The sequence below is a fragment of the Rousettus aegyptiacus genome, unplaced genomic scaffold (genome assembly GCF_014176215.1).
Source record: "Rousettus aegyptiacus isolate mRouAeg1 unplaced genomic scaffold, mRouAeg1.p scaffold_m13_p_8, whole genome shotgun sequence".
Taxonomy (NCBI): Eukaryota; Metazoa; Chordata; class Mammalia; order Chiroptera; family Pteropodidae; genus Rousettus; species Rousettus aegyptiacus.
This window is the reverse complement of record NW_023416311.1, coordinates 92,802,522-92,826,114: the sequence shown is the minus strand read 5'-3', so window position 1 is coordinate 92,826,114 and position 23,593 is coordinate 92,802,522. Positions and strand designations below refer to the sequence as shown.

The following is a 23,593-nucleotide window of genomic DNA, read 5'->3' as shown; positions in this document are numbered from 1 at the left end:
TACAGTATCTTCCTTCTTTGGGAAACAGGCAAGTATGAATTTTGAGTAGCAAGTTGGTTGGACAGGGCTGTGTGGAGAAATGAGATTGAGTTGGTTTGGTTTGTGCAGGGAGCAGGATATTAGGGAGAAAGGGACAATCTTAAACTTTGGGTACTCCAACCCTCTACAATAGATGTTAGCAACAGAGCCAACTCTTCTCTCCTTAACCATACATGGTTGACTAATATAACCTACACCTAATAATTGATGTATGTAAACATTCCACATTACAGTAAAATATATGTGTGGGTACATTTTAATGACAATCAGGATACTATTTTGACACGTCAAATTGTTTTGAACAGTTGTACAAATCTTCCATCCTGTAATATAGTGTATCTGTTGGATCGATCAAAACCCACTAATTAAATACTATGCCATAACTGCATTCTTAAACTAAACCAATATTGGAAATGTAAGGTTAGAGGCCAGAAAGTTATGATTAGAGAAAGAGTAATGGGTGGGTGGTAAAAGCGTTGATGCTTCCCTCTTAAATTGTTTTGTAATCGTATTGACTGTTATTCCTCTGCATATTGGTAAAAATGAGCAATATTAGAGATCTCATTAAGTGACAGCTGAAGAGAATTGAAGAGTTTAAAAGCTGGTATTTTTTAATTGGTCCAACCGAATCCTGCCATTGATTAGTTGTGAAGGCTTGAACAAACTACTTCGATCATGAGTTGCCTAATCTGTAAAAAGGGAACTCAATTGAAAAGTTATCATCAGAACCACAAGATTTGTCCCAGAATCTTCACTCACCTACATCAACCTTCAGGACAGCTGCCCAGCGGGTGCCACTCACCCTGACCGGCGTCTGTGCCCCTCACAATGACACCCGCCGTGGCCCCGCCTCCCACCTGCCGCGGCCCCGCCTCCTGCCCCGCCGCGGCCCCGCCTCCTGCCCCGCCGCGGCCTCACCTTACTCCCGCCGCGGCCCCGCCTCCTCCCGCCGCAGCCCCGCCTCCTCAGCCGCGGCCCCGCCTTCTTCCCGCGCGGCTTTTTCCGGCGCAGAGCCCTCCCCCCGCCCATGCGGAGCCGCGTCCGCCGGCGCCGCCCCCTCCGCGCATCCGCGTGCCGCAGCCCGCGCCGCCCGCCGCCGCCGCGCGCCTCCGCCGACTCGCGCCGCTGCTGGCGCCGCCGCGCTCGCTGGCTGGCCCAGTGCGGGCGCCCGGCTCCCGCCGCAAGAGAGGACCATCGGCACCGCCACCACCGCTTCGGCCCGGGCGCGGGTCCCGGCCCCGTCCCGGGCCCCGGCCCCGGCCCCCCGTCCGGCCGGACGATGAAGTGTCACTACGAGGCGCTGGGGGTGCGGCGCGACGCCAGCGAGGATGAGCTCAAGAGGGCCTATCGCAAGCTGGCCCTGAAATGGCACCCGGGTAACTGCTCCGCCATCGCCCTGGTCCCTGGCCAGCCCCGGCCTCGCGACCTCTTTCACCCCTCTCCCCGGGAACTTGGCTGTGCCTAACTCTCCTCGCCCTGGAAACCGTGCCCGACATCCCGTCCGGCCTCCAGTCCCCGGCCGGGTCGCCTCTGCGCGGTCCTCCCCACCTCCCTACTCAGCCCTTCACCTCCAGATTTTACTTGAGCTCCAGGCACCTTGTCCCTTTCCAGACGCCACCCCACTTTCCCACGGTTCCTACATTGCCAGTTGGGGAAAGACAACATTCTAGCGACAACATTCAGCCTCTGGCTTGTCCCTGCAGCTCCGCTTCCCCGGGAGCTTTTCCTCCGCTGCCCTTAACTTCACGGAATTCCTGCTACTGAAGTGTAACTTACCGCTCATGTCTTATTGAAATTAAGACAGAGGAACTGGGAACAGTCGTTTAAGTAACTTTTTTTTTTCTTTTAGTAGGCTGTTTGATCACACCCTGTACTTAGGATGTTCTGCAGATAAAAAGTTTTAATTGGGTGTCTTTCCTAGTGGTTTGTATGTTTATTTAGAAGTACGCTCTTTTGAATGTTTTATTTTGTGGTAGTCCAGGTTTGTGCGACTTTTGTGAAGTAATCTGATCTTCCGGACTGAGAAACAGACAGTAGTTGAATCTCAGCTTTCTGAGGTTTGTAAGAGGCTTTCATATTAGCACGAATCAATAAGCACGTTTTATAAAGTCTCCAGAATATGCATGTCAGTATCCTGTAGATTCTGAAATGCTAAGACAGAGATCTCAGCCTTCTTGGAAAAACATGTCTTACTACGGGGAAAAAATACACGTGCAAACAAAATAGCACAACGGATATGTAATTGGTAATTGGATGAATAGAATAACTAATAATGCCCCAGGAAGAGGGAATTTTCACTAGGTAGTGAGAAGCAGTGAGACTTCTGCTTGGTGGAGGAACCAGGATTGTAGCTGGGTCCTAGGGAAAGGAATGGAATTGGGAAAAGTGAACTTAACAGTAGGGGCAAGAGCAGGTGGTGGGCAAAAGATGGTTGGGGGTCAGTATGATTGAAGGCAGTGTTTATTGAAAGTCTGAAAATATGGGATAGAAGAGCTGATGGAAAGGCTCAGGACCCAAAGCAGAAGGAATGATGTCTGTAATTGGTAGAACAAGGAATAAAGATATGGATTTGTTATTTAAAGTTAGAATGATTACCAATAGAACTAAAAAGATATATAGTGGCAGGGAAAAGGTAAGTGAACTAAATGTTCATCACAGCAGGAAGTCAGTAGCTGTATCCAAAAAAATTAATCCAAGATAGCATAGAAGCATGTTCTCAGAGCAATAGGGGTTACTGTTAGAAATTGTGTTAGGAATTAGAAGGAAGTTAGGAATTTGTTTACTCTCTGGGTAGGAAAATGTGAGGAAGAGGATTAATGCTTGTGACTAAATGCGTATATAATTTTGATGATTAAAACATTTTTGAGTAGTAGTTTTGAGATTAGATTGTAAAGGACTTTAAATGTTAGGCTAAGGATTGTGAAATTTGTTTTTCCAATAATAGAGAGTTGAGGGTGGTTTTATTAAGAGGTCTTGAGAAGGAACCGTGAAGGCAACTGAGAGGACCGAAGAGGGGTAGAGACAGAAGTCAGGGAGATTCCACCCTAGGAAATAAAGGGCCGAAGCCAGGCTCGGGGTCAGTGGGAAGGAAAGGCCATAAGGTTCATTCACGTCATTGTGAATCTCTTGGCTTTTCCTTCATGGTCTCAGAATGGCTGCTGAAGTTCCAGCAATCGTATCTACATACAAGACAAGAAAAAAGAAGGAAAGAAAATACACTACTATAACTCTGCTCTTGTCTCATTGGTCAGAACTGTCACACGGCCATTCCTAGTAGCAGGGGTGGCTGGACAAGCTAAAATACTTGCTCATCCAGCCTACCTAGTGAAGGCTGCAAAAAAAAGGAGGGGATATTGGGTGATCTTTAGTGTCTGCCACAGAATGGATCAAGTCTATTACATAGCCATCAGTTGGCTTGTCAGTAATATGAAAAATGCCCGAAACTTGGTCAGCTATAAATTCAGAATGACAATGTGATATTGTTGCTAAAAGCTAACGAGTGATTAAAAATAGTGTTAAGAAAAGGAAGTAATGAATGGCCCTTTGACTATCAGTGTCTGCCTTTAACTGCATTTGAAGTGGAGGATTATGGCATGCTGTAAGAAATGGCAGTATGTAGTCTACAGAAGAGGCAGGCCGGGAGATGATCCGTTGGCTGTGTTCAGACGGGTTGCACTATGGAAGGGAGTTTGGACTTGCATTGAATTATTTCTCACTCACAACAAGGCTACAGGGATGGAGAATTTTTTACTTCTTACAATTTCAGGGGGCTGTGATTCTAAAATAATATCAAAAGCTTTTGTGTTAAAGCATCATAGTTCAAAGAGCTATGGCAAATTGCTGCACTTGAGAAAATATTGTCATTGTTAAGTTTTTGAGCCAAAGACCACATGAAGGACTTGGGGTCCTTTGATGATACGGAGAAGAGGAGGCTGGATGCCCTCAAGGGCCTCTAAGGTTGCCAGACTGTTTTTAGGGAATACATTTCTGTCATATTCTACCCTCTGAGGTCAAGTGTTGAGTTGTAGTGCTTAAAGAGCTCTGGAATATATAAATAGTAGATTCTAAATTTTACTTTTTGAATATATTAATTATCTATTGCTGTGTAACAAATTAGCAGATACTTGAGGCTTAAAACAACAAACACAGCAAACATTCATTGTATGGACTCACAGTTCCTGAGGATCAGAATCTGGGAACAGTTTAGCTGGGTTGTTTTGGCTCAGGGTTTCTCATGAGGTTTTGTCTTCACTGTGTGGGAAAAGCCACTTTGGGGCTCACTCATGTGGTATTGCCTGGCCTCGGTTCTTCACCACAGGGGCTCCTCCATAGGCCACCTGAGTGTCTTCATGCTGTGGCAGCTGGCTACTCCCAGAGCGATCTAAGAGAGAGCAAGAGCCCAAGATGGAAAATGGAGTCTTTTTAAAACTAATCGCAGAAGTAACTTATGCCATCATCACATTTGCTGCCTGCTACGGGCCATGTAGAACAACCCTGGTTATCTGGGAGGGGAGTACACGAGGTGTGAAGGCCGGGAGTGGGGATCCCTGGGCAGGCCGTCTTGAAAGCTGGCTGCCACCCTGAGGCAAAGATGCTTTCCGAATTCCATGGTTAAGGAGCACAGCTAAGGGAAGGGTGATTAGTACATCTTTTTAAAACTTTATGTGATTTATTTTGGTATATGTTGATAAGAAAGAAAAACTTAAAGACAGTGTGAACAATAAACAATCTAGCACTAAATAATAGTTTTTCGATAGCTGTTTGATATATATATATATGTCGTTCCTTCTGTGTGTGTGTGTGTGTGTAGTTCCTTCTAAAAATAAAATGTATACTAAGAGTTTTCCATTCGTGGATGTCCATATTGATGCTCAGTGGTGTACCAGGGCGTAGGGAAAAGCATGAAATCTACTCAAGCAGATACTGAGATTCCGATCAACTGTCATTTGGTATCTTTCTGTTTTTCTTTATTTGTTTTTCTTTGTTCTGTACACTCCTCATCTATTTATGGCATTTGTGATGGGAGGGGTTCCTTTTAGAATCTGTCCTCTACTTCTCTACTTTTTTGATAACTAAATTTCTGTGACTTTATTTTAACAGATAAAAATCTGGATAATGCCGCAGAAGCAGCTGAACAATTTAAATTAATACAAGCAGCATACGATGTGTTGAGCGACCCTCAGGAGAGAGCATGGTGAGCATCGCATTCTTCCTCCTGTCCTAGTGTGCTTCGCTGGGAAGAGTTGTCAACAGAGGGTTTTTTACAAAAAAAATTAATACATTAAATGGTTTTCGGTGTGTTCTGAGGCTTTGGTCACCTACTCAATGTCTGGATAGGAAGAAACCTTAGAAATGATTTCTCCAACTACTGGATTTTCATAGGTGATAAAACAAAGTTTGGCAATATTAGATTTACTGTTGATACTTATGAAGTGACTGCTCATTAAATGGGGTCTCTTTGGTATTTGACAGATTTACTAATGTCAGATAAGGAAGAATGTTGACTTGTCCTTAAACAGATATAGTGTTTTAAATTCAAGAATTGTAATATTTTCCCAAGAACTACTTTATATGAAAACATTGAGTTAAGCCTCTACATCTATGACAAATTCTTTTACTACTGATGGCCTGATGATTTAACATCATTTCCAAACAAAAATTTTGATGCTGAGTTTCATATTCTTGATGACCATTTTGTTACAAAAAAAAAAAAAATAGTGTTTAAGCTCTGACATAAGTATACAAGATCCTGGTGTTCCAGAGCGCAGGGGTGCAAAAAACACTGCCTTTGCATTTAATTCTTTAATGTTAAAGGTCACTGTGCAAGTCTTCTGCGTGTGAGACTGTACAGTGTGGCTGGCTGTCTAGAGAGAAGGGCTGTAAAGGAAATTCTTATAAAATTGTCTTTTATGCGAAAATCACAGTCTTAACATTTTTCTCCTCTCATGCTTTTACCTTCCTTTGGGAACTTCAAGATTTTTTTTCCTGACCTTTTCTCTAGCCTCTTTTCTGGATCTTAGGTTTTTCTGTCCCAAAGAGTCCCTTGTCTTTTTTATTTAAAGCTCTTGCCTATTAATTCTCCCGTTACCTGCAGGCAGTGCTGTGCATGGGCTGGGAGCCTGGTCCTTCCTATGCAGGGAGACCTGGTTTTGAACTTGAGCTTTGCTGCTTACTGGCTTTGTGATTATGGACAACAAGTTGTTTAACACCATGGAGCTTCAGTTCCTGTTACTTGGGGACAATAACTAACTTTACAGAGTTATCCTGAGGGGTAATGGCATGCGGATAAAGCTCTTAGATTATTTACATAAACATAGCAAGAGTCTTATTGTGGTACATGCTGATAAATCCCCAGTCCCAAATATGTAATCAATTTGTGGACCAGATTATGTCCACTACTTTCCTATTCGGTAATGTTTCTTTTCTGTGAAAATTCAGCTGCCTTTCTGGATGAGTCATGGAAATTCCCTGACTTGCCAAATTCCCCTGTTCATGTGGGCTAGTACTGTATAATTTCTACAGTGTATTAGAAGTTGCAGTCATAGTTTTAATCAGCAATTTTGTGAAAGATTTAAGTCTTTTCATTTAATTTTTAAAATTTTTGGTTGTGGGTTGGACACATTAAAATGTACAATGATAACATTTGGCTATTTCAGAGTAAGGAATCCTTTTGAATTCTTATGTATTCCGCCTTCACTGATGACACTAATTTTTTGTTGTTGTTTAGGTATGATAATCATAGAGAGGCTCTGCTTAAAGGTGGGCTTGATGGAGAATATCAAGATGACAGCTTAGATTTGCTTCACTATTTCACTGTTACCTGTTACTCTGGTTATGGAGATGATGAAAAAGTAAGAAATGAACTTACTCATAATTCTTTATCAATCACTAAGACTCTCAAGTTCAAGGAGAATTCTGTACTAGAAATTGAAACAATGTTCATTTTGAAAATGAAAAAAAAAAAAACACTGCCTTTGCATTTAAACTGTCAGCCTGTAAAAACCTCCACTGGACGATCAGCTGCACTTGCGGAGATACCTTGGGGCCGTAATTCTTTAATGTTAAAGGTTTTCATGTTACATTTTTAATTCTTATTCTGTAATTAGAGCACAAATGTTTTAAGAATTTATGTTTCTGCGAACTGTTTTTAGGGCTTTTACACGGTGTATCGTACTGTTTTTGAAATGATCGCAAAGGAGGAACTGGAGTCTGTGTTGGAAAAGGACGCCGAGGGCTTCCCGACCTTCGGAGACTCGCAGAGTGACTATGACACGGTGAAGGGGGCCTCCTTGCGTTTTGCAGTCTGCGTGCATTAGGGTGTCTTCCCCGTTGCTTTTATTTAAAAAAAAAAAAAGTGGCTCCCGGTTCTCGGGCCTGCCGGGCGACTCTCTCCCACGTCTCCCTCCCTGGTCGCCTCCCGTTTCACTTCTCCCTGCTCGCAGGCCGTGGTCTCATCCCATTGATTTTCTCAGTGAATTCATACAGAAGTGATTTATTCTGTTAAAGCCTTAGGACTGTCTTCTCCTTTGATAGTAATGCTATAAATATGGAGGAAGAAAGGGGTTCTCTATCACCAATGTTTGCTGCCTTACTAAAAAAATCTAAATAAGAACCTAACATTTTACCTGTTTTCTTCATCACTAGGTAGTCCACCCTTTCTACGCTTATTGGCAGAGTTTTTGCACTCAGAAGAACTTTGCTTGGAAAGAAGAATATGACACACGACAAGCTTCTAACCGCTGGGAGAAACGAGCCATGGAAAAAGAAAACAAGAAGATGCGAGACAAAGCAAGGAAAGAGAAGAATGAGCTCGTGCGCCAGCTGGTAGCTTTCATTCGTAAAAGAGATAAGAGAGTGCAGGCTCATCGGAAGCTGGTGGAGGAGCAGAATGCGGAGAAGGCGAGGAAGGCCGAGGAGATGAGGCGGCAGCAGAAGCTGAGGCAGGCGAAGTACGGAATGCGCGGCCGGGTTCTTTTCCAAATGCGGGGTGGGGTTGGCCGCAGAGTCCCAATGTGATGCTTTCACGGCGGGTTAAGCCGTCATCCTGGCTTCATCCTTTTTTTTTTAAATCCTGCCATTAGACAGTGGTTTTTCATTTACTGTGAAAAAGAAATTGAATTTCGAAATGGATGTTTTCCTTCCTAGGCCTTTTATGCTTGAGATCTGTTATAGATCTAACAGATGACTGAGCTTTCAGCCTGTACAAGGGCCTGCTCTGAGGGCTTTTCCCACAACACTTCTGTGAAATTTTGATTTTTAGAGGAAATGAGGCAGACAGGCCCAAGATCAAATGGCTGGTCAACCCCAGGGGTGAGACCTGGACGCCGGGAGACAGTCCAGTGCCCTTGCTTTTAACCACGATGTGGTATTGCCTCTTTGCCGGTATACTCAGCTGTTTAGTTCACTTTGGCGCCTTTAAAGTTTTGTCATTTTGAGTTACTGTTAAAACTTTGTGTCCAGAGCATTGTAGCATTCTTTAAAAAAAATTCCTTAAAAATTCTAATTGCCTCACCCCTCATCTTTAGAAAACTAGCACTTTACTTGACACATGAATTAAAAGCACCTGAAGACAATAAGTTGCTCTATTACAGGTTTCAAAACCTATTATCTAGTAGAGCAATTAAAATCAGCCACAGAACAGATTTAAGTGACTTTGTCCATTTTAACTTGGCACAAGTTTTAAGTTTGTAAACATTGACAACTTGGGAGGAAGACACTCTCTAGGGGTGGATTTTAAGCCTAAGAAAACCAATGCCAGTGTGGACACTGTGCCGTTTGTGTCTAGACTGGCGGAGCAGTACAAAGAACAGAGCTGGATGACGGTGGCCGACTTGGAGAAGGAGCTCAGGGAGATGGAGGCGCGGTATGAAAAGGAGTTCGGAGACGGGTCGGATGAAGACGAAGGGGAGGAACACGAGTTCAAAGACGGACCGGATGGTAATGCCTTCCATTCATTAAGAAGCTTTAGAAATAAACGTTTTTGTGCTCGGGAGTTGTGCACTCAAGATGCTTAAGGTACCAGTAAAGGGGCTTAGGGAATGGGAGAGCAGATAACCTGGAGAACACCTGAGTTCCAGGTGATTGTTGCTAGTTGTCACATTTGTTTATTTTTTAAGCGGAGGCTGGAAATCTGAATTTTTATGTGACGTCTCCCAATTTTTAAATGTAGATCATTAAAATGAAATATAATGTTGTGTGGGCCAAGGAAAGGTAGTCTACCGATGTTGTCTAATTCTGGTAATTTAATTAACAGAGTTTTTTTTTCTTTCTAACCATGTTTTAAACAGTCTCTGCTTCTGGCTGTATAAATATATTGACAAGTGGGTATATTGACAGGTATGATTGGTTATTTTAAAAATGCAATTAAGCAGTAGGTCAGGTTTTAATAGCAGCTCTTTCTAGGAAAGCTGGTATTGTGCAGGAGGCTTTATGGTGTGTGTAAGTTCTTCCTCTCATTTCTGACTTTGTAGCAGGGTTCTTGGTGTGCTGGAATGTTTACAAATGTGCCTTTTCAGACTAACAGCCCAAATGATAAAATGACAGACTTACTTATTCAAAATGGTTAGGAACTGAAATATTTTATTCATGAATTAGAAGTAATATGTGCAAAGTGCTTTGCAAATTATAAAGCACTCTATAAATGTGAGGTGGTGTAATTAATGAAGAGTTCTACAATTTATAAAGTACTTTCACATACAAGATCTAGTTTGGTCCTCCATAATAGCCCTTAAAGGTTGTTTAGTTCATAGAATTAGCTGTATTTTGCTGGTAAAGAAACTAAGACTCTGAGAAGGAATGGCATATGCTTGAGGCCATAGGACCATTTTTAAATCCAGGTTTTGACCTCAAATCCAATTTCTTAAATCAAATTCTTTATTATTTAATTAAATTTTATTTCATGTATACAATATATTGAAAGTGTATACATAATTGGAAGATAATACCCATAAACACTGGATTATTTTGGTCATTTCTGATTTCAGTGACAATGTTCTTCAGAATCATATTGACATCAGTTATAAAAAAGCCATACTGTAGACTATAGAACAGATACCTTGGGTTTTTTATTGCTCCCATAAGAAGTCCCAAATGGCACTCAATTTACTTTCTTATTTCTTATAAAAATAGAATATAGTATTGTGCAAAGACTTTGAATTGAGCTTTTTGGTTGCATAGATTTTCGACTATATCAATTGTAATTATTCCATTGTAATAAAGCTTCAAGCTTATAATAGTCTGTAAGCACAATGCTAGACTTTACTTGTAATATGCTATCTTTTGACTTAATAATGATGAAATGTCATAAGCTAAGTTTATTTAAGCATTCGAGAGTAGATTACAGTTATAAATGTTTTTGTACCAAATCTTGCTTAAGAGGTAAACTAAAGAACTTTCTTGAAAAACCTGCTTCTTGGTAGAACTATGAAAGTGACATTTGATTTTCTAAACTTATCTCACACCCAGGATTTTGAGAATTTTTTTGTCTTCTTCTAAGTAGACTTACGAAAAGATCTTGGAACAGAGAATGATTTTTTTGACTTATTTATCCTTTATAATTTAGTGCTGCTTTTAAAAGGTCGACTCAGATCCTAATAACATCATTTGGGTTTTTTTTTTTTTGGTAAGGAAATAAACATTTTATTTCTAATTCGTGTGCAACTTTAGATCCTTACTAAAGAGATGTAATTCGTTAACATGTTTTAGATTTGGGTTCTAATCAAACAGGCTCTTACTATAGGCTTTCTTCTTGCAGGTAAGGACAGCGATGAGGCTGAGGATGCAGAGCTTTATGATGACCTTTACTGCCCAGCGTGTGACAAATCTTTCAAGACGGAGAAGGCGTAAGTTAATATCTTTGAGCTCACCTTTTCTTTTAAGGTGAAGTGTAACACTTTGAAAGTCCTAAAAAGGAAGTGCTTGTAGCAGTTGATCACTAGGCCTCGTGTGTCATCTTGGGGGATGTCAGTCCAGCAGGGGAGGAAGGATATTTGTGCGAGCAGTTGTAAGCCCGTTGTGCTGATTCTCAGTCATGCCAATATTCCTATGTAATAGCTGCTTTTTAAACATGTCAGCTGTCTGCAGAAAGAAAGGTTGCTTGTTTTGGCAAAGAAGGCACAGTCACACAGGCAGGGAGGCTGCACCAAAGGTAATGATCTCTCGCTGTTGTCTGCAGACTCCCTTACAGACATCACGTGCCTGTAAAGGCCATTGCTGCCAGCGTAGAAACTTTAAATGTGAACTGCCTCTAGTGTACTTGTTGAAGTGGAAGGTCTTTACCTCATGGGAACAATGGTTAAGAGAAATTAAAAAGTATACTGTTTATTACATGTGCTGCTGAAGTGAGCACAAAAGGATACTGTTATAAAGGGGGTAAAGAATGTGGGAGAAGATGTAGAACTGGCAAGGGAAAAAGCAAAACATGCCAAAAGGGGAAAGGAGGCCAAAGGCTGACAATGAGAATGTGGGCGTCAGAAATGGTCTTGCTGTGAAGCCCCGAGGGGAAAGTCACTGAGGAGTGAGGAAAGGGAGAGGCAGAGAAGGTAGGAGCAAGCAAGAAAACAAAAGCAACAATGAAGGAGAATTTTAAAAGTTATTTTTTATTTGAAAATGTCAAACTTATACGAGTTGCAAGAACAGACTGCGGAGCACCCTGTTCACCGGCTGCTCCCGCTTTGCCCCATTTGCGTGTGCGCAGAGTTTTTTTTTCCTGATTAATGGAGAGTAAGTGGCATACGTAATTCTCCTTTACCTCTAAATATTTTAGTATCTATTCCTTAAGAATAAGGATATTCTCTTACATAATCACAGTACGGCTGTCAACTTCAGCAGATTCGTGACGTTGATATGATACTTTTATCTTATTTGCTGCTGTATTCCCCTTTCGTCAGGTGATCCTTCAGTAAAGTCCTGTCTGGCCTCTTTCCCACTGTGATATAGGATCTGGTCTAGGGTCATGTATTCCATTTATTTGTTTAGTCTCATTTAATTTGGACCAGTTTCCTTGTCTGTGCTGCTGATGTACCAGAATACCGGCCCTAATAGTGTTTTTCTCATTTGGGGTTTGTTATTTCCTCATGATTAGATTCAGGTTGTGCGTACCCAGCTGGAATACTGTGTAACCGTGTGTCGCTCTCGGGTTTCCTATCTGGAGACACATAATGTCTGTCCGCCCCTCATTGGTAGTGATCGTTTTGATCACCCAATCAAAGTGTTCCGCTGTAAAGTTAGTATATTTCCCTTGCAACATGTATTTTTTAAGAGCATGTTTAATCTGTGGGGAACATTTTAAAACTATGCAAAAATGTCGCTCCTCATCAAAATCTTCTTCCCAGATTTAGCATCCATTGATGATTTCAGCTCATACCAGTCTGTACTGTGATGGTCCCCAAATTAGGCTTTTTTTTGGTTCTGGTGCTCCTTCTACATCATTAGTCATCGTTTGGCCTTCGGCTGTAAACAGGAGCCCTCCCTTTAACCAGTTCATCTGTCTGTTCTTAGTCTGAATTTATGAATTCTTTTCGGTATCTTATAATTCATTACTTATAATTCATTTTCATGCTCAAATTTTCTAGATATGGTTGGTGAGAGTTCCTTTAATGTAGCTCCAATGTCCTTTTGACACATTCCAATCGTATTTTTGAGTATTTAGTTTCTGTCACAAGATGTTCCAATTTCTCCAAGGAACGTTGATCAGAAGGAGAATTTTAGTGGGAAAGAAGAGTAGCAGCCCAGGTTAGAAAACCAGAATCTGATCAGACAAGGTAAAGTTGATAGCGACACAAGTTTCCTCTTTTCTAGTTTATCTAGCTTTTGTAGCATAAACGTTGTCACCTCTGTTTTGTAAGGTGTTACTGAGACATTGCTCAGAGTTTTAGAGGGGTAGAAATGTGTGTGAACTCACAACATATAGGATGGTAGGTGTAAGAAGGGAGAATCCTCTTGAAAAGGGGAAAGACAGCTGTCGAAACAGCAAAAGGAGGTAAGCTACTCAGACTTCAAAGCCTCATGTCACCATTTCTCCAATCCAGGTGTCTTCCTTTTAAGGTTAGAATGTTGTTTTGTAATTTTCCAGTGATCCATTGAAGCCCACAGCATGACCTGGAACATCTAAGTGCTTAGCAAATAACTAGTTATTAAGAGGAAACAGTGGAGAAGTCTTGAATTTTAAGAATTGGAAAATAAAATAGATAAGAGAATTTGACCAAAAAAAAAAAAAAAAAAGTCGTGGGCTGCCAGTGTATTTAAAGCCTAGAAATACTGACAGGGCTCCGTTTCTTTTTATAGTATCCCTAACATTTTGCTTAATCAGAAAAAAAGTAAAATTTTAACTTGGTCTCACTTACCCTGCAGCACTTTTGGGCACATATGACATAATCCTTTTGCGGTTACTCACATCAGATTGTTCTTTCAGCATGAGGAATCATGAAAAATCAAAGAAGCATCGAGAAATGGTTGCCTTGTTAAAACAACAGTTGGAAGAGGAGGAAGAAAATTTTTCAGGACCTCAGACTGATGAAAATCTGTTGAATGCCAATTCTGAGGAAGAAATGGAGGATGCACCAAAACAGAAGTACTTCCGAAAATGTCACTAGACATACTTATCCCATTTAGAGACTGCATTTAAATGCCGCTTTATCTCAAAGAGGTTATTCTTTGGGCTGCTAATATCTGCACTTCTTCTGGTTAAGGGAACTTTATGGTATTGAAATGGGTAAAGACATGAGGTCAAATATAATTTTCGTAGACTATATTATGACTATTTTAAAAGCAGTTTTATGCCTAGGTAATTGATATGCTAATTATCATCAATTGAACCACTGTTATAATTTTCTAAAATGATAATGTGAACATTTTCTTGTCTTTTTAATGTTTTATGATATTAAGTAATTTATTCTCTCAGTGTCACTAGTGTTTCAGTATTTTTTTCTTTTCACTTAGTGTTCACAAAGAAGTACTTGACATTTTGATTTATATTTGTTCTTAGGCTTTCTAAAAAACAGAAGAAAAAGAAACAGAAACCAGCACAGGTATGTTAAAAAGTTTTTTTAACATGAAAAATTAAATACAGTGCTCTTGTTTATTCACTATAATTTGTATTGAGAAGAGGGTCTTTCACTCTCTAATTTCATGTTGATTGTAAAACATTAAAAGGAGTTGAAAACATTTTATTTTTTTCAGTACTTCCCCTATATGTATGTAGCTAATTTAATTACTCTTGTCCGTGCATTTAAGAATTTTGCATGTGGAATTCCATTAATATAAATTAGCCGAGTGACCATATTAAAAAAATATCTGGACAAAGGTAGAGACAGGGTTTTTAAATCAAGATAATTAAAATAAAAAATAGGGACTGGTCATTGTATATCCAAATTTGTTCTAGCAACAACATGGATGAAATTTTGCAAAAGGAACATTTGGTTAGAAACTTGTAATGATTGTGATTATTGGAAAAACGTTCTTTTATAATACTCAGAAATTTAAGTAGTTTATTTCACACCTGAGATCCAATGGTCCAATTCAATCTCTGTTTTAAGAATTACAGCCATCCCTCAGTATTCATGGAGGATTGGTGGCAAGACCCCCATAGATTCCAAAATCCACGGATGCTCAAGTCCCTTGTAGAAAATGGTGTAGAACAGTGTGTGCAGTTAGCCTCTGCATCAGTGGATTCCCATCCAGGGATCAAAAAGGCTGCTTTTGATCCTTGGTTGGTTGAATCCAAGGATACAAAACATGCAAGTACAGGGGCCCAATTGTACTTTAAAAAAAAAAGATATGATGTTTATATATATGTGTAATACAAGCTTGTGGATGTTTTTAAACCTATAAAAACAAAATGAACTTGTCCTTTTTATAAAGGATATTTGGTGGTTCTGAAGGGAATGGAATTGATGTCTATGCCATTTTGATATAATCTAATTATATTAGCTTATATTAAGTAATGTTAAATATAGTTCTTTTTAATAACTGAAAATGTTTTCACGAAAACCTAGGTTACACACTAATAATTTTTAATAAAACTTTAGATTTGGCTTATCTATCCAAATGGTTATGATATATTTGATAATTTTTATCTATCTTATTCCAAAAATGATACATGACACTTTAGTTAATCACTATTAAAATTGGAACTTTTACTTCAATTATTAAACCACATAGCAAGTTTTATGTTCCTTTTATAAAGTGACTCATACCATCTTCTACCCAAAGACTATAGTTATTAGTTTAGAACACTTTCTCTCTCCTTTGTGTGTTCCACAACCACTAGAATAAAGACAAAATAAAATGGAGATAACCCAAGCCTATCTCACGTCAGGAAAGATAGATCCTGAAGATTGCAGTAATAAAATATTTTGTATCCTTGTATTGTTTTCCTACCAAAGAAGATGCTTCAGGTTATCACCCATTTTTTCCCTCTACCTCCATATTCCTCAATAATACCTCTCGTTTCTGATTTCTCATTGCATCAGGGGGAAAGCCCCCATTTAGCACTTTTCCTGATATTCCCGGGTTCTTTTTGAAGAGGATGGTAGTATGGAGACATGTACCAGGTGGATGAAAGAGCAGGGAGCAGCACCTACTGAGAATCGTGAAACTTCAGAATGGCAGAGTTTTCTGTATGGTCAAAAAAAAAAAAAAAATTGCATAAGCCAACAAGGATTGTAAAAGAAAACCCCTGAAACTGAAATTGAATGTAAACAAATGACCCTGGCTGACAGGAAGAATTAATGCAAGAAACTTTTGAACACAGTACTCTGAACACCATCCATGGGACATATTTTAAAGACAAAATTAACTGCAGGAAGAAAAGAAAAAAATAATACTTGACCTTTACTTAGATATTTCGGAGGTATTGGTATAGTATTTTGGAAACTATTTTTTGTGTGGTATAGGATAGAGCAAATAAGTACAGCTAGCCCTCTGGATCCAAGGGTTCAGCATCTACAGATTCAAACAAACACAGAATTGAAATATTTTTTAAAAATCCGGAAAGTTGATTCCTAAACAATACAGTATAACAGCTATAGTACTTATATTGTATTGCTATCATAACTAATCTAGAGATGATCTGAGGTAAACGGGAAGCTGTGTGTTGGTTACATGCAACTACTACACCATTTTATGTAAGGAACTTGAGCAGCATCTGTGGATTTTTGGTGTTTGTGGGGGTCTTGGAACCAATTCCCTATGGGTCCTGAGGGACAATTGCAAATACAAAATGTTGGGAACCAGATTCTCTTGTGGAAGAAGGGAAGCACAGAAATAGATTGAGGGGAAGAGAGGAAGAGCACTGTTATGTTGGATTAGAGTCGGAGATATCAGTATGAGCTCATGATTTAAAAAAATAAGTGCATTAAAAAAAAGTGCACTAGCTGCGTACACTGTGGGGCCAGGTGCAGTAACACCCCAGGGGCAGCGAGCATGCCTGCGTGCACATCTTACTCTCGCAGTCCCCAGTGGAGGAGTCAGGGTTCGGTCCTTGGAGAAATGGCTGGTTCCAGGGTGGGACAGAGAAAGTACGGAGTAAACCCGGGTTATCTGTGCTATAAACTCAGAAAGTATTCAGATCGACTGGGACACATCAGAACCACCCCGAGTCTTCAAAAAGAATAATAGCGATAAATATTTTTACACATTGATTTGTTTTTTTAAAAACGTATGTATCTCTATTGATATATTAAGCCTAAAAAGAGAGTTTGAGAAAGGAGACAGGAAAGCGTCATTACAGCAGAATATAAATTAGTACCAATGCAAATGGCAGTACTAATAGAAGCAGAAAAATCACTGTTCTGCTCTAATAAATGGCTCACACAAGAATAGTCAGTGGGTACCAGACCCACTAGGTGAGTAGGTACCAGGGAACAAGGTAGTCTCAAAATAATGCTCTGCACAGTACTTACTAATTCAAAAAGGAAAAATTGACATGTCTGGTAATACCATTTGACCAAATGATCAGACTTTAATCACTGAAAAATGGGACAAAGATACTGAGACAAGCACAGCGTTATCTTTACACTATTTTTGCTAGAAATGTTCAGCCTGAATCTAATCATGAGGAAACAATCAGAGAAAGCCAATCTAGAAGTCATTCTACAAAACAGTCATCAAATCTTCAATATCAGGAAAGACAAAAAAACGAAGGGGTACTGTTCTAGATAGAGTAGAGGGGATTAGAGAGCTGTAACAACTATATGCAACTTCAGATCCTTGATTACACACACTATCAAGGGTTACAAAAGATGACATTATTGGAATGTGAATATGGATTGTGTAACAGTGTCAGTGTTAAAATTCTTGACTAAGAAGAGGGCATTGTGAATATGTAGGAGAAAGGTTTTGTCCTTAGGTGATAACTGATGAAGTGTCATGATATCTACCTGCAACTTTCACAGTTCATGGGGTAAAAGTGTGTGCGCGAGAGAATAAGGAAGGAAGAGAGGAAGATAGCAAATGTGGCAAAACGCTACTAAAAACAAAAAGAAAACAGTTACACTTAAGTTAGTTTGCCAAGCATCTTCCTTTTATAATGCCTGTTGTTTTTTTTTGTTTGTTTTCCTGACTATAAAAGTAATAGTTGCTCATTGCAGATTATTTGGAAAATATAGAAAAGTATAAAATATCATTCTAATTCTGCCTATAGATAGTACTTAAATTGTAATCAGATGTTACATATAAACTTCTCTTTTCAATATTTGCTAATATGTTGTATTTTTCACATCATTCAATCAATTATCTTTGGAAGCATGATTTGAAGAGCTTCATAATTTCCCTTCATGTATTCAACTTATTGAATATTTGGTTTCTTTCCAGTTTTTCACTAATCAAGTAATTCTGTGATCCTTCATGTTCTTCAATTATTATCTGCTTTTTATTATTATTATTATTTCCTGAAGATATAATCCAACTAGAATGCACAGGACATTATCGTTGTTTATTATAGCTATTTGGCAACATAACATGATAGTATTATAGTATTTATTTTGTAATGCATGCATGTTTATTACCTAGAATTATGATGATAATTTTAATGAAAATGGAACTGGAGAAGGATTGAAGGTTGATCCAGAAGATACCAACTTAAATCAAGACTGTGCCAAAGGACTGGAAGATAGTCCCCAAGAAAACATCAGTGTCGCAGAGACTGTCGAACTGTGTGATGACCCAAAAAGTGAAGCGAAGAGGTAAGTCAAAGGCGCATGTTTTTTTCTACTTAATATTGATAGTAAGGATATCTTTTTATCTATCAAACAGAATCTCCTTTCCTATGATTGATGAGGCACATTAGATGTATCTGTGACTTGTGTGTCTATCCAGACATATGTTCACATGTATACAGATGAAGTGTGTTGGAAAGAGAATGCTAGAGGAATGTGTTCACAGACATTTCAGCAACATGGCTGAAATCAGAAAGTCACTCTGATCCGATTTGTTTCCCTTATCCTGTGAGGTTCCTATTTTGTCCTGAACACTCACATGAGAACAAGGCTGCTGACGAGGCCAGGCCCCACTCACTGGGAGCATCATTCACGGAATCTCCACGCTTGTGGTCGCTATCCTGCGATCAGTCCCACAGCGCGGGCATCAGGATATATGTCCACAGCTTGGGGCTTTCCTGCCCAAAGGAGTCTCGAAATCCTGATACTGTACCAGGCCATCGGGGGTGGCTAGGGGAAGGCCTCGGTCAGGGGAGATAGCATTCTTTTTCCTCTCCTTATCTGACATTTTTGTCCCCATCCTCCTCTGTTCCTCTAGAGTGGAATAATTTCTTGTTTCTCGAGGAAAGGTCTGTAGAGTAAGGAGCCTCAGGCTCCTGTCTTAGGGCCATGTAAAAGGGTTCAAATGATGATGCTTCACACTGCAGCAGCAGTGGAGGGGCAGAGTGTACTTAGGGGTTAAGGACTTTAGGTGGCAGTGAGGGAATTGCATCCTGGAGGCCTCGCGTAGGGCTGCAGCTATAGGAGAGGAAGACGGGCTCCACAAACAGGTAATGTGGGAGCATTGGAGGGTGAAACCTGGACGGGGAAGTTAGACACCACTCTGACGCTAGGTGTTCCTTCCTGTGTTACGAATGAGGAAACTGAGCCTCAGATAAGTACTTGCCCAAGAACAAAAGCTGGTAAATGGAAGAGCTGATGTTTAATCCCTATCTGCTTGATTCTTTGAAGACACCAGATTAACCAGCTCCATGGAGCCTAAGTGATCTGTGAAGGTCGTTTGGGGGCTGCTTGGTGGACATGAGGTGTGGGCCAAAAGATGGGGCCCCAGACACCTGACCATCTCTTTGATCTAGAACTAAAAGTTTTTCATTCGTTTTCTGTATCACCTCTACATGGGAAGTTATTTGGAATTCAGTAAAGAGTTCTCATTGCTAAAAGTAAGACTGAATTCAGGCGATGTCTTCACTGCTGAGGGGCGGCAGGGCTGGGATGGATGGACGCGCGCGTGCTCGCACACGCACGCCAGTGGGTGTCGGACTCCAGTGCCTTCCTGCAGGACCCCCTGCCGCTTCTCCACAGGGCACTGATGCAGGCCACCTAGTGAGAAGTTCTTCATTAAAAAGTGTGGATCCTAGGGTACTTTCTTTTTATTTTTTGACCTAGAGTACTTTTTAAAAATAAAGCCTCTAGATATTAGCCTCCGAGAGATAGCTGCTCTCTTTCATAATATAAATATTATGATAAATCATCCTCCAGGAATATTATCCTGAATTTTCTTGGATATATTTGTGGCATATCTGTGATGATACTTTGTAAATTGGCAAATGTTAATCTGTAGCCTTTTATGCCATCGTGTCTGTTTCTTAAGGCTTTCGAAGCTGTCTGCATACTGCAGAATATTCCGTGACACTCCTAACCCGGGTCTTTTAAACATGCAGCCGTACCTCACAGGTATTGCAGTTCAGGTTCCGCTCTCCCGCAGTGAAACGAGGCATAATCTTTTTGCTGGTGGAGGGTCTTGCCTTCAATTTGTAAAAAACAACATCTGTGAAGCACAATACAGCGAGGGTTGCCTGTATAGGACTCTGGGTTTCTGCTTGAGCAGTAGTGTGGCGGCATTATCATAACTCATTCTTTGTAACACATGCTGTCTGTGCTGTACGTGCAGTTGCACTCGGATTTTACCCTGAGAATTTGGTTTGCACAAATGAGGGAAAGTTCGAAATGAATAAGGAAAATTAAAATTCATATAGAAGATGTAGTAGAAGGTTCGGGAGTTAAAGTGGAAGAGGGGGAAACTGACTTTCCTTGCTGGCAGTTTCTGGGTTAAAGGATTCACAGGGAAAAGCTTGCCACATCATCAGAAAACACATAATCTTTTAATAAAAGGAAATTCTTCATGTTGAACAAATTTAATTTTATGAAAAGTGCATTCCAGCATCCTTGTTTTTCTCATTCTGCTGTGGAACTATGGAACTATTTGTCATAGGTTGGATCAGGCTCAAGAGGTTGTGTTTTGGGGAGCCACACGTAATGCCAGTATTTGTGAGTCCTGCTGGTCGGCTGTGAAAATGGTTGGCTTCAATAAAGGGAGTATCAAGTGCTTTGCTTTTGAATGGAAACGCACCATAGAAAAGTTCAGAGAAGTTTTAGGGTCTTATTTTATCTTATATTTCAACTGTTTTAAGTAAATCTTTTAATTTTTGTGTCAAATTTGATTCTTACTGAGATCTTTAAAGTTGTTCTTCAAAGCCGTTCATGTGAAAATAGCCTTTAAAGTGCATGTCATTCTTTTGAGTCTTCTTGGGAGCATGATGACAATTAAAAGGGGTATGTTATTATTAGATTATGCTGAATTCTTTCATTTATTTTCCAGTGTTTCTAAACCCAAAGGAAAGAAAGCCAAAGATACAAAAAAGTCTGTCAAAGTACCTGCTGAACCACAGACGATGGTAGGCCAAAATCATCCTGACATCTCTTTAGTAGACTTGTTTAAAAAGTAGAATCTAAATGTTTAATTCTGATACCAAAGACAGAAGTGTGTGTTTGGCGAGCCCTCTTGTCCCTGCTGCATCGGTCCACACAGATCCACATGGGTCCACACGGTTCACATGGGACCGCACAATCCACAGGGGTCCACACGGTTCACATGGGACCACACAATCCACATGGGTCCACAGGGTCCACACAGTTCACATGGGTCCACACGGGTCCACACAGGTCTACACAGGTCCACACAATCCACATGGGTCCAAACGGGTCCACACAGTCCACATGGGTCCACACAGTTTACACAGGTCCACACAGGTCCCTCAGCAGTTTTCCTTGACAAATGTAGAATTTAGATATGTGCTACTGCCTTTTTTTTTTAAGGTAGGAGGTAGCACGTTGGAAATATCAGCCTGTACCAGAACACTTACTATTCTGTTTTCCATTACTTTGAAATCTAAAGCCTTTTAGTCCACCCAGTGCATACTATTGAATGTCTGGGGATTTTAAGGTTCACGGTGTCGATTAATGGGAGTTAACCTCCAAGAACGGCCACCTCTCTTGAGCCTGTCTGGGTAGCTGTTCATTTTGTTAAGAGGAGAGGTCTTTTGCAGTTGTTTGATGTTTAATCTTGACATGAAAACATAAAACACTGCTCTCAGATAATAACACATGCTTTTATTTATTATTTCCTTCCCTCCTCAGAATGATGTTCTTATCAGCTGTACAACCTGCCATAGTGAATTTCCATCCCGGAATAAACTTTTTGATCATCTAAAGGCCACAGGTCATGCAAGAGCACCTTCATCATCGTCCTTAAACAGTGTAACAAGTAGTCGAAGCAAGAAAGAGAAACGTAAAAACAGATAGATCTTCTGCCAGTGCTTTTTCTTTCTGACTGTTTCTAGATATTGAAACCAAAAACTGAACTGAAATCATCTAAAGAGTTAAAATTTCAGTGATCTGCAATTTATTGCATTGTGGAAGATTATTTTTTATCTTGTAAAAATATTTTTTTTGTTTAATATATATATTTTTAAACATTTCATTAGTGATTGAATTCTACTTTTGCCATCTGAATTGACTTGAATATCTCAGAACAGGTAAATATTGTAAAGTATGCATTCTTGATTTCTGTTGGCTCATGGGCACAGAAATGTACAGGGAGAATTAAATTATTTTAACACATACAAATGCCCCTATATGTTTTATTTTGTGAATTTCACATTAAGTATTTTTATATGATTGATTCATTGTTTTTGTATCTTGTATTTTGTTATGCTTCATGATCTGTCAACGATTCCAGATCATTTAAAAATCATCATAGATTTTTTTTTCCATCTGATACCACGACTTCAGTACTAATTTTAAAGTAATTTCTAAATAATCTATTATTGATTACTGTATTTATTTTTCACTCAAGGACACTGATAGGTACAAACTAATGGAACTTATCTAGTTATGTTTCAAGCATTGTCTCTCTTCAAGATATAATTGTGTTAGTTTAATTTGAGATTTTACTGGTAGTTATCAACAAGATATATCTTTTGGCTTTTCACTTTGAATTGTGGAGGTGGAAGCAAATTAATTTATATGGCGCTTCCTCCTTAGGCACGGTGACAGCTGTAAAGCATAATGGATCCAGGTAGCAGATGGTTTTGAATTTGTACTGACGCTTTAAGAGATATTCTGCCTTGGTTTTTTTCCATTCTCTATTTTCAGAAATTTTTATTTTGTTTTTTACATCATTCAATGGAGAAAACTTTTTTAATGAAAGATTTTTGAACAAGGCTGATATTTATGCCATCTATGCTGTAGCAAAGATGCATATGAAATCGAAAGAAATATGAAGAATTCTTACATAAGTGAGTGTGATCAAGTATATGTTCGGTGATGAGTCAATTTTTAGGGTGGATTAAGTAGACAATTCTTTTAATTGGTCTTGAAAATAACTTTGAACTCACTAGCCTGAAATACAGACTTTCTGTTCAGTGAAGTTGTTTCTCTTCTTATGTCCTTGAATCTTCAAATGGAGGAGTCTTCAGGTATGTGTAAGCTCTAAAATACAGGTTTCTCATGGCATGGTCTTTTCTGAAGCCTCAGGGATAGTGTCGATGATGTGGGTCATTTTGTGTGATTGACTTGAAAATATGCTTTTATACCTTAATTGTTAATTTTTTCTTTTTAATTTAGAAACATATTTATTTTTTTACTTTCTTCCCTTTCTCTAACAATCATGAATGCTTCCTAATTGTTTTTTTCCTCCTTGGTCCTTTCAGGGGAAACATTAGTCATTTTTCTATCTTAGACCCAGGCTTCATCTGAACGCTCTCCACATTCCTCTAATTTGAACTAGATGAAATGCCCATAATTATGAATAGGAATATTAATGAATAAACGGGCATATTAGTCACATGTCATTGTACAGTAAAAAAGTAAGAAGCCAGAGACTGCCCTGCACTTCCCTTCAGGCCTTCCTTGCTTTCTCTTGTGCCAACCATTCAAGTATTTAATTTATTTCTGCTTCATGTGAGGATCGATTGGGATTGTCACTTTTATTGTGATGGACAGAAATCAACCATAATTTTTAATGATCTTCATCAGTTGTGATTGGAAGTTAGATCTCA

At 39.6% G+C, this 23,593-nt stretch overlaps 1 protein-coding gene across 1 annotated transcript; it reads left to right on the top strand.

Annotated features, from left to right (window-relative positions):
- The first annotated feature begins 1,167 nt into the window (after positions 1 to 1,167).
- On the top strand, positions 1,168 to 22,962 carry DNAJC21 (DnaJ heat shock protein family (Hsp40) member C21). Its single transcript, XM_016142429.2, has 12 exons — positions 1,168 to 1,415; positions 5,140 to 5,233; positions 6,767 to 6,890; positions 7,191 to 7,313; positions 7,684 to 7,988; positions 8,825 to 8,976; positions 10,793 to 10,880; positions 13,451 to 13,609; positions 14,024 to 14,066; positions 18,049 to 18,221; positions 20,854 to 20,929; positions 21,672 to 22,962. The coding sequence occupies exons 1-12, from the start codon at positions 1,319 to 1,321 to the stop codon at positions 21,834 to 21,836; spliced, it is 1,599 nt and encodes a 532-aa protein (XP_015997915.2). The 5' UTR covers positions 1,168 to 1,318; the 3' UTR covers positions 21,837 to 22,962.
- Positions 22,963 to 23,593: the final 631 nt, after the last annotated feature.

What these genes read in the sequence shown, in the direction of transcription:
- DNAJC21 (XM_016142429.2), top strand. Translation starts at nt 1,319, where the DNA reads ATGAAGTGTCACTACGAGGCGCTGGGGGTGCGGCGCGACGCCAGCGAG. An exon ending in TCTTTCAAGACGGAGAAGGC is followed by an intron (nt 10,881 to 13,450) that starts GTAAGTTAATAT and finishes TTGTTCTTTCAG; the next exon opens with CATGAGGAATCATGAAAAAT. An exon ending in CCAAAAAGTGAAGCGAAGAG is followed by an intron (nt 18,222 to 20,853) that starts GTAAGTCAAAGG and finishes TTTATTTTCCAG; the next exon opens with TGTTTCTAAACCCAAAGGAA.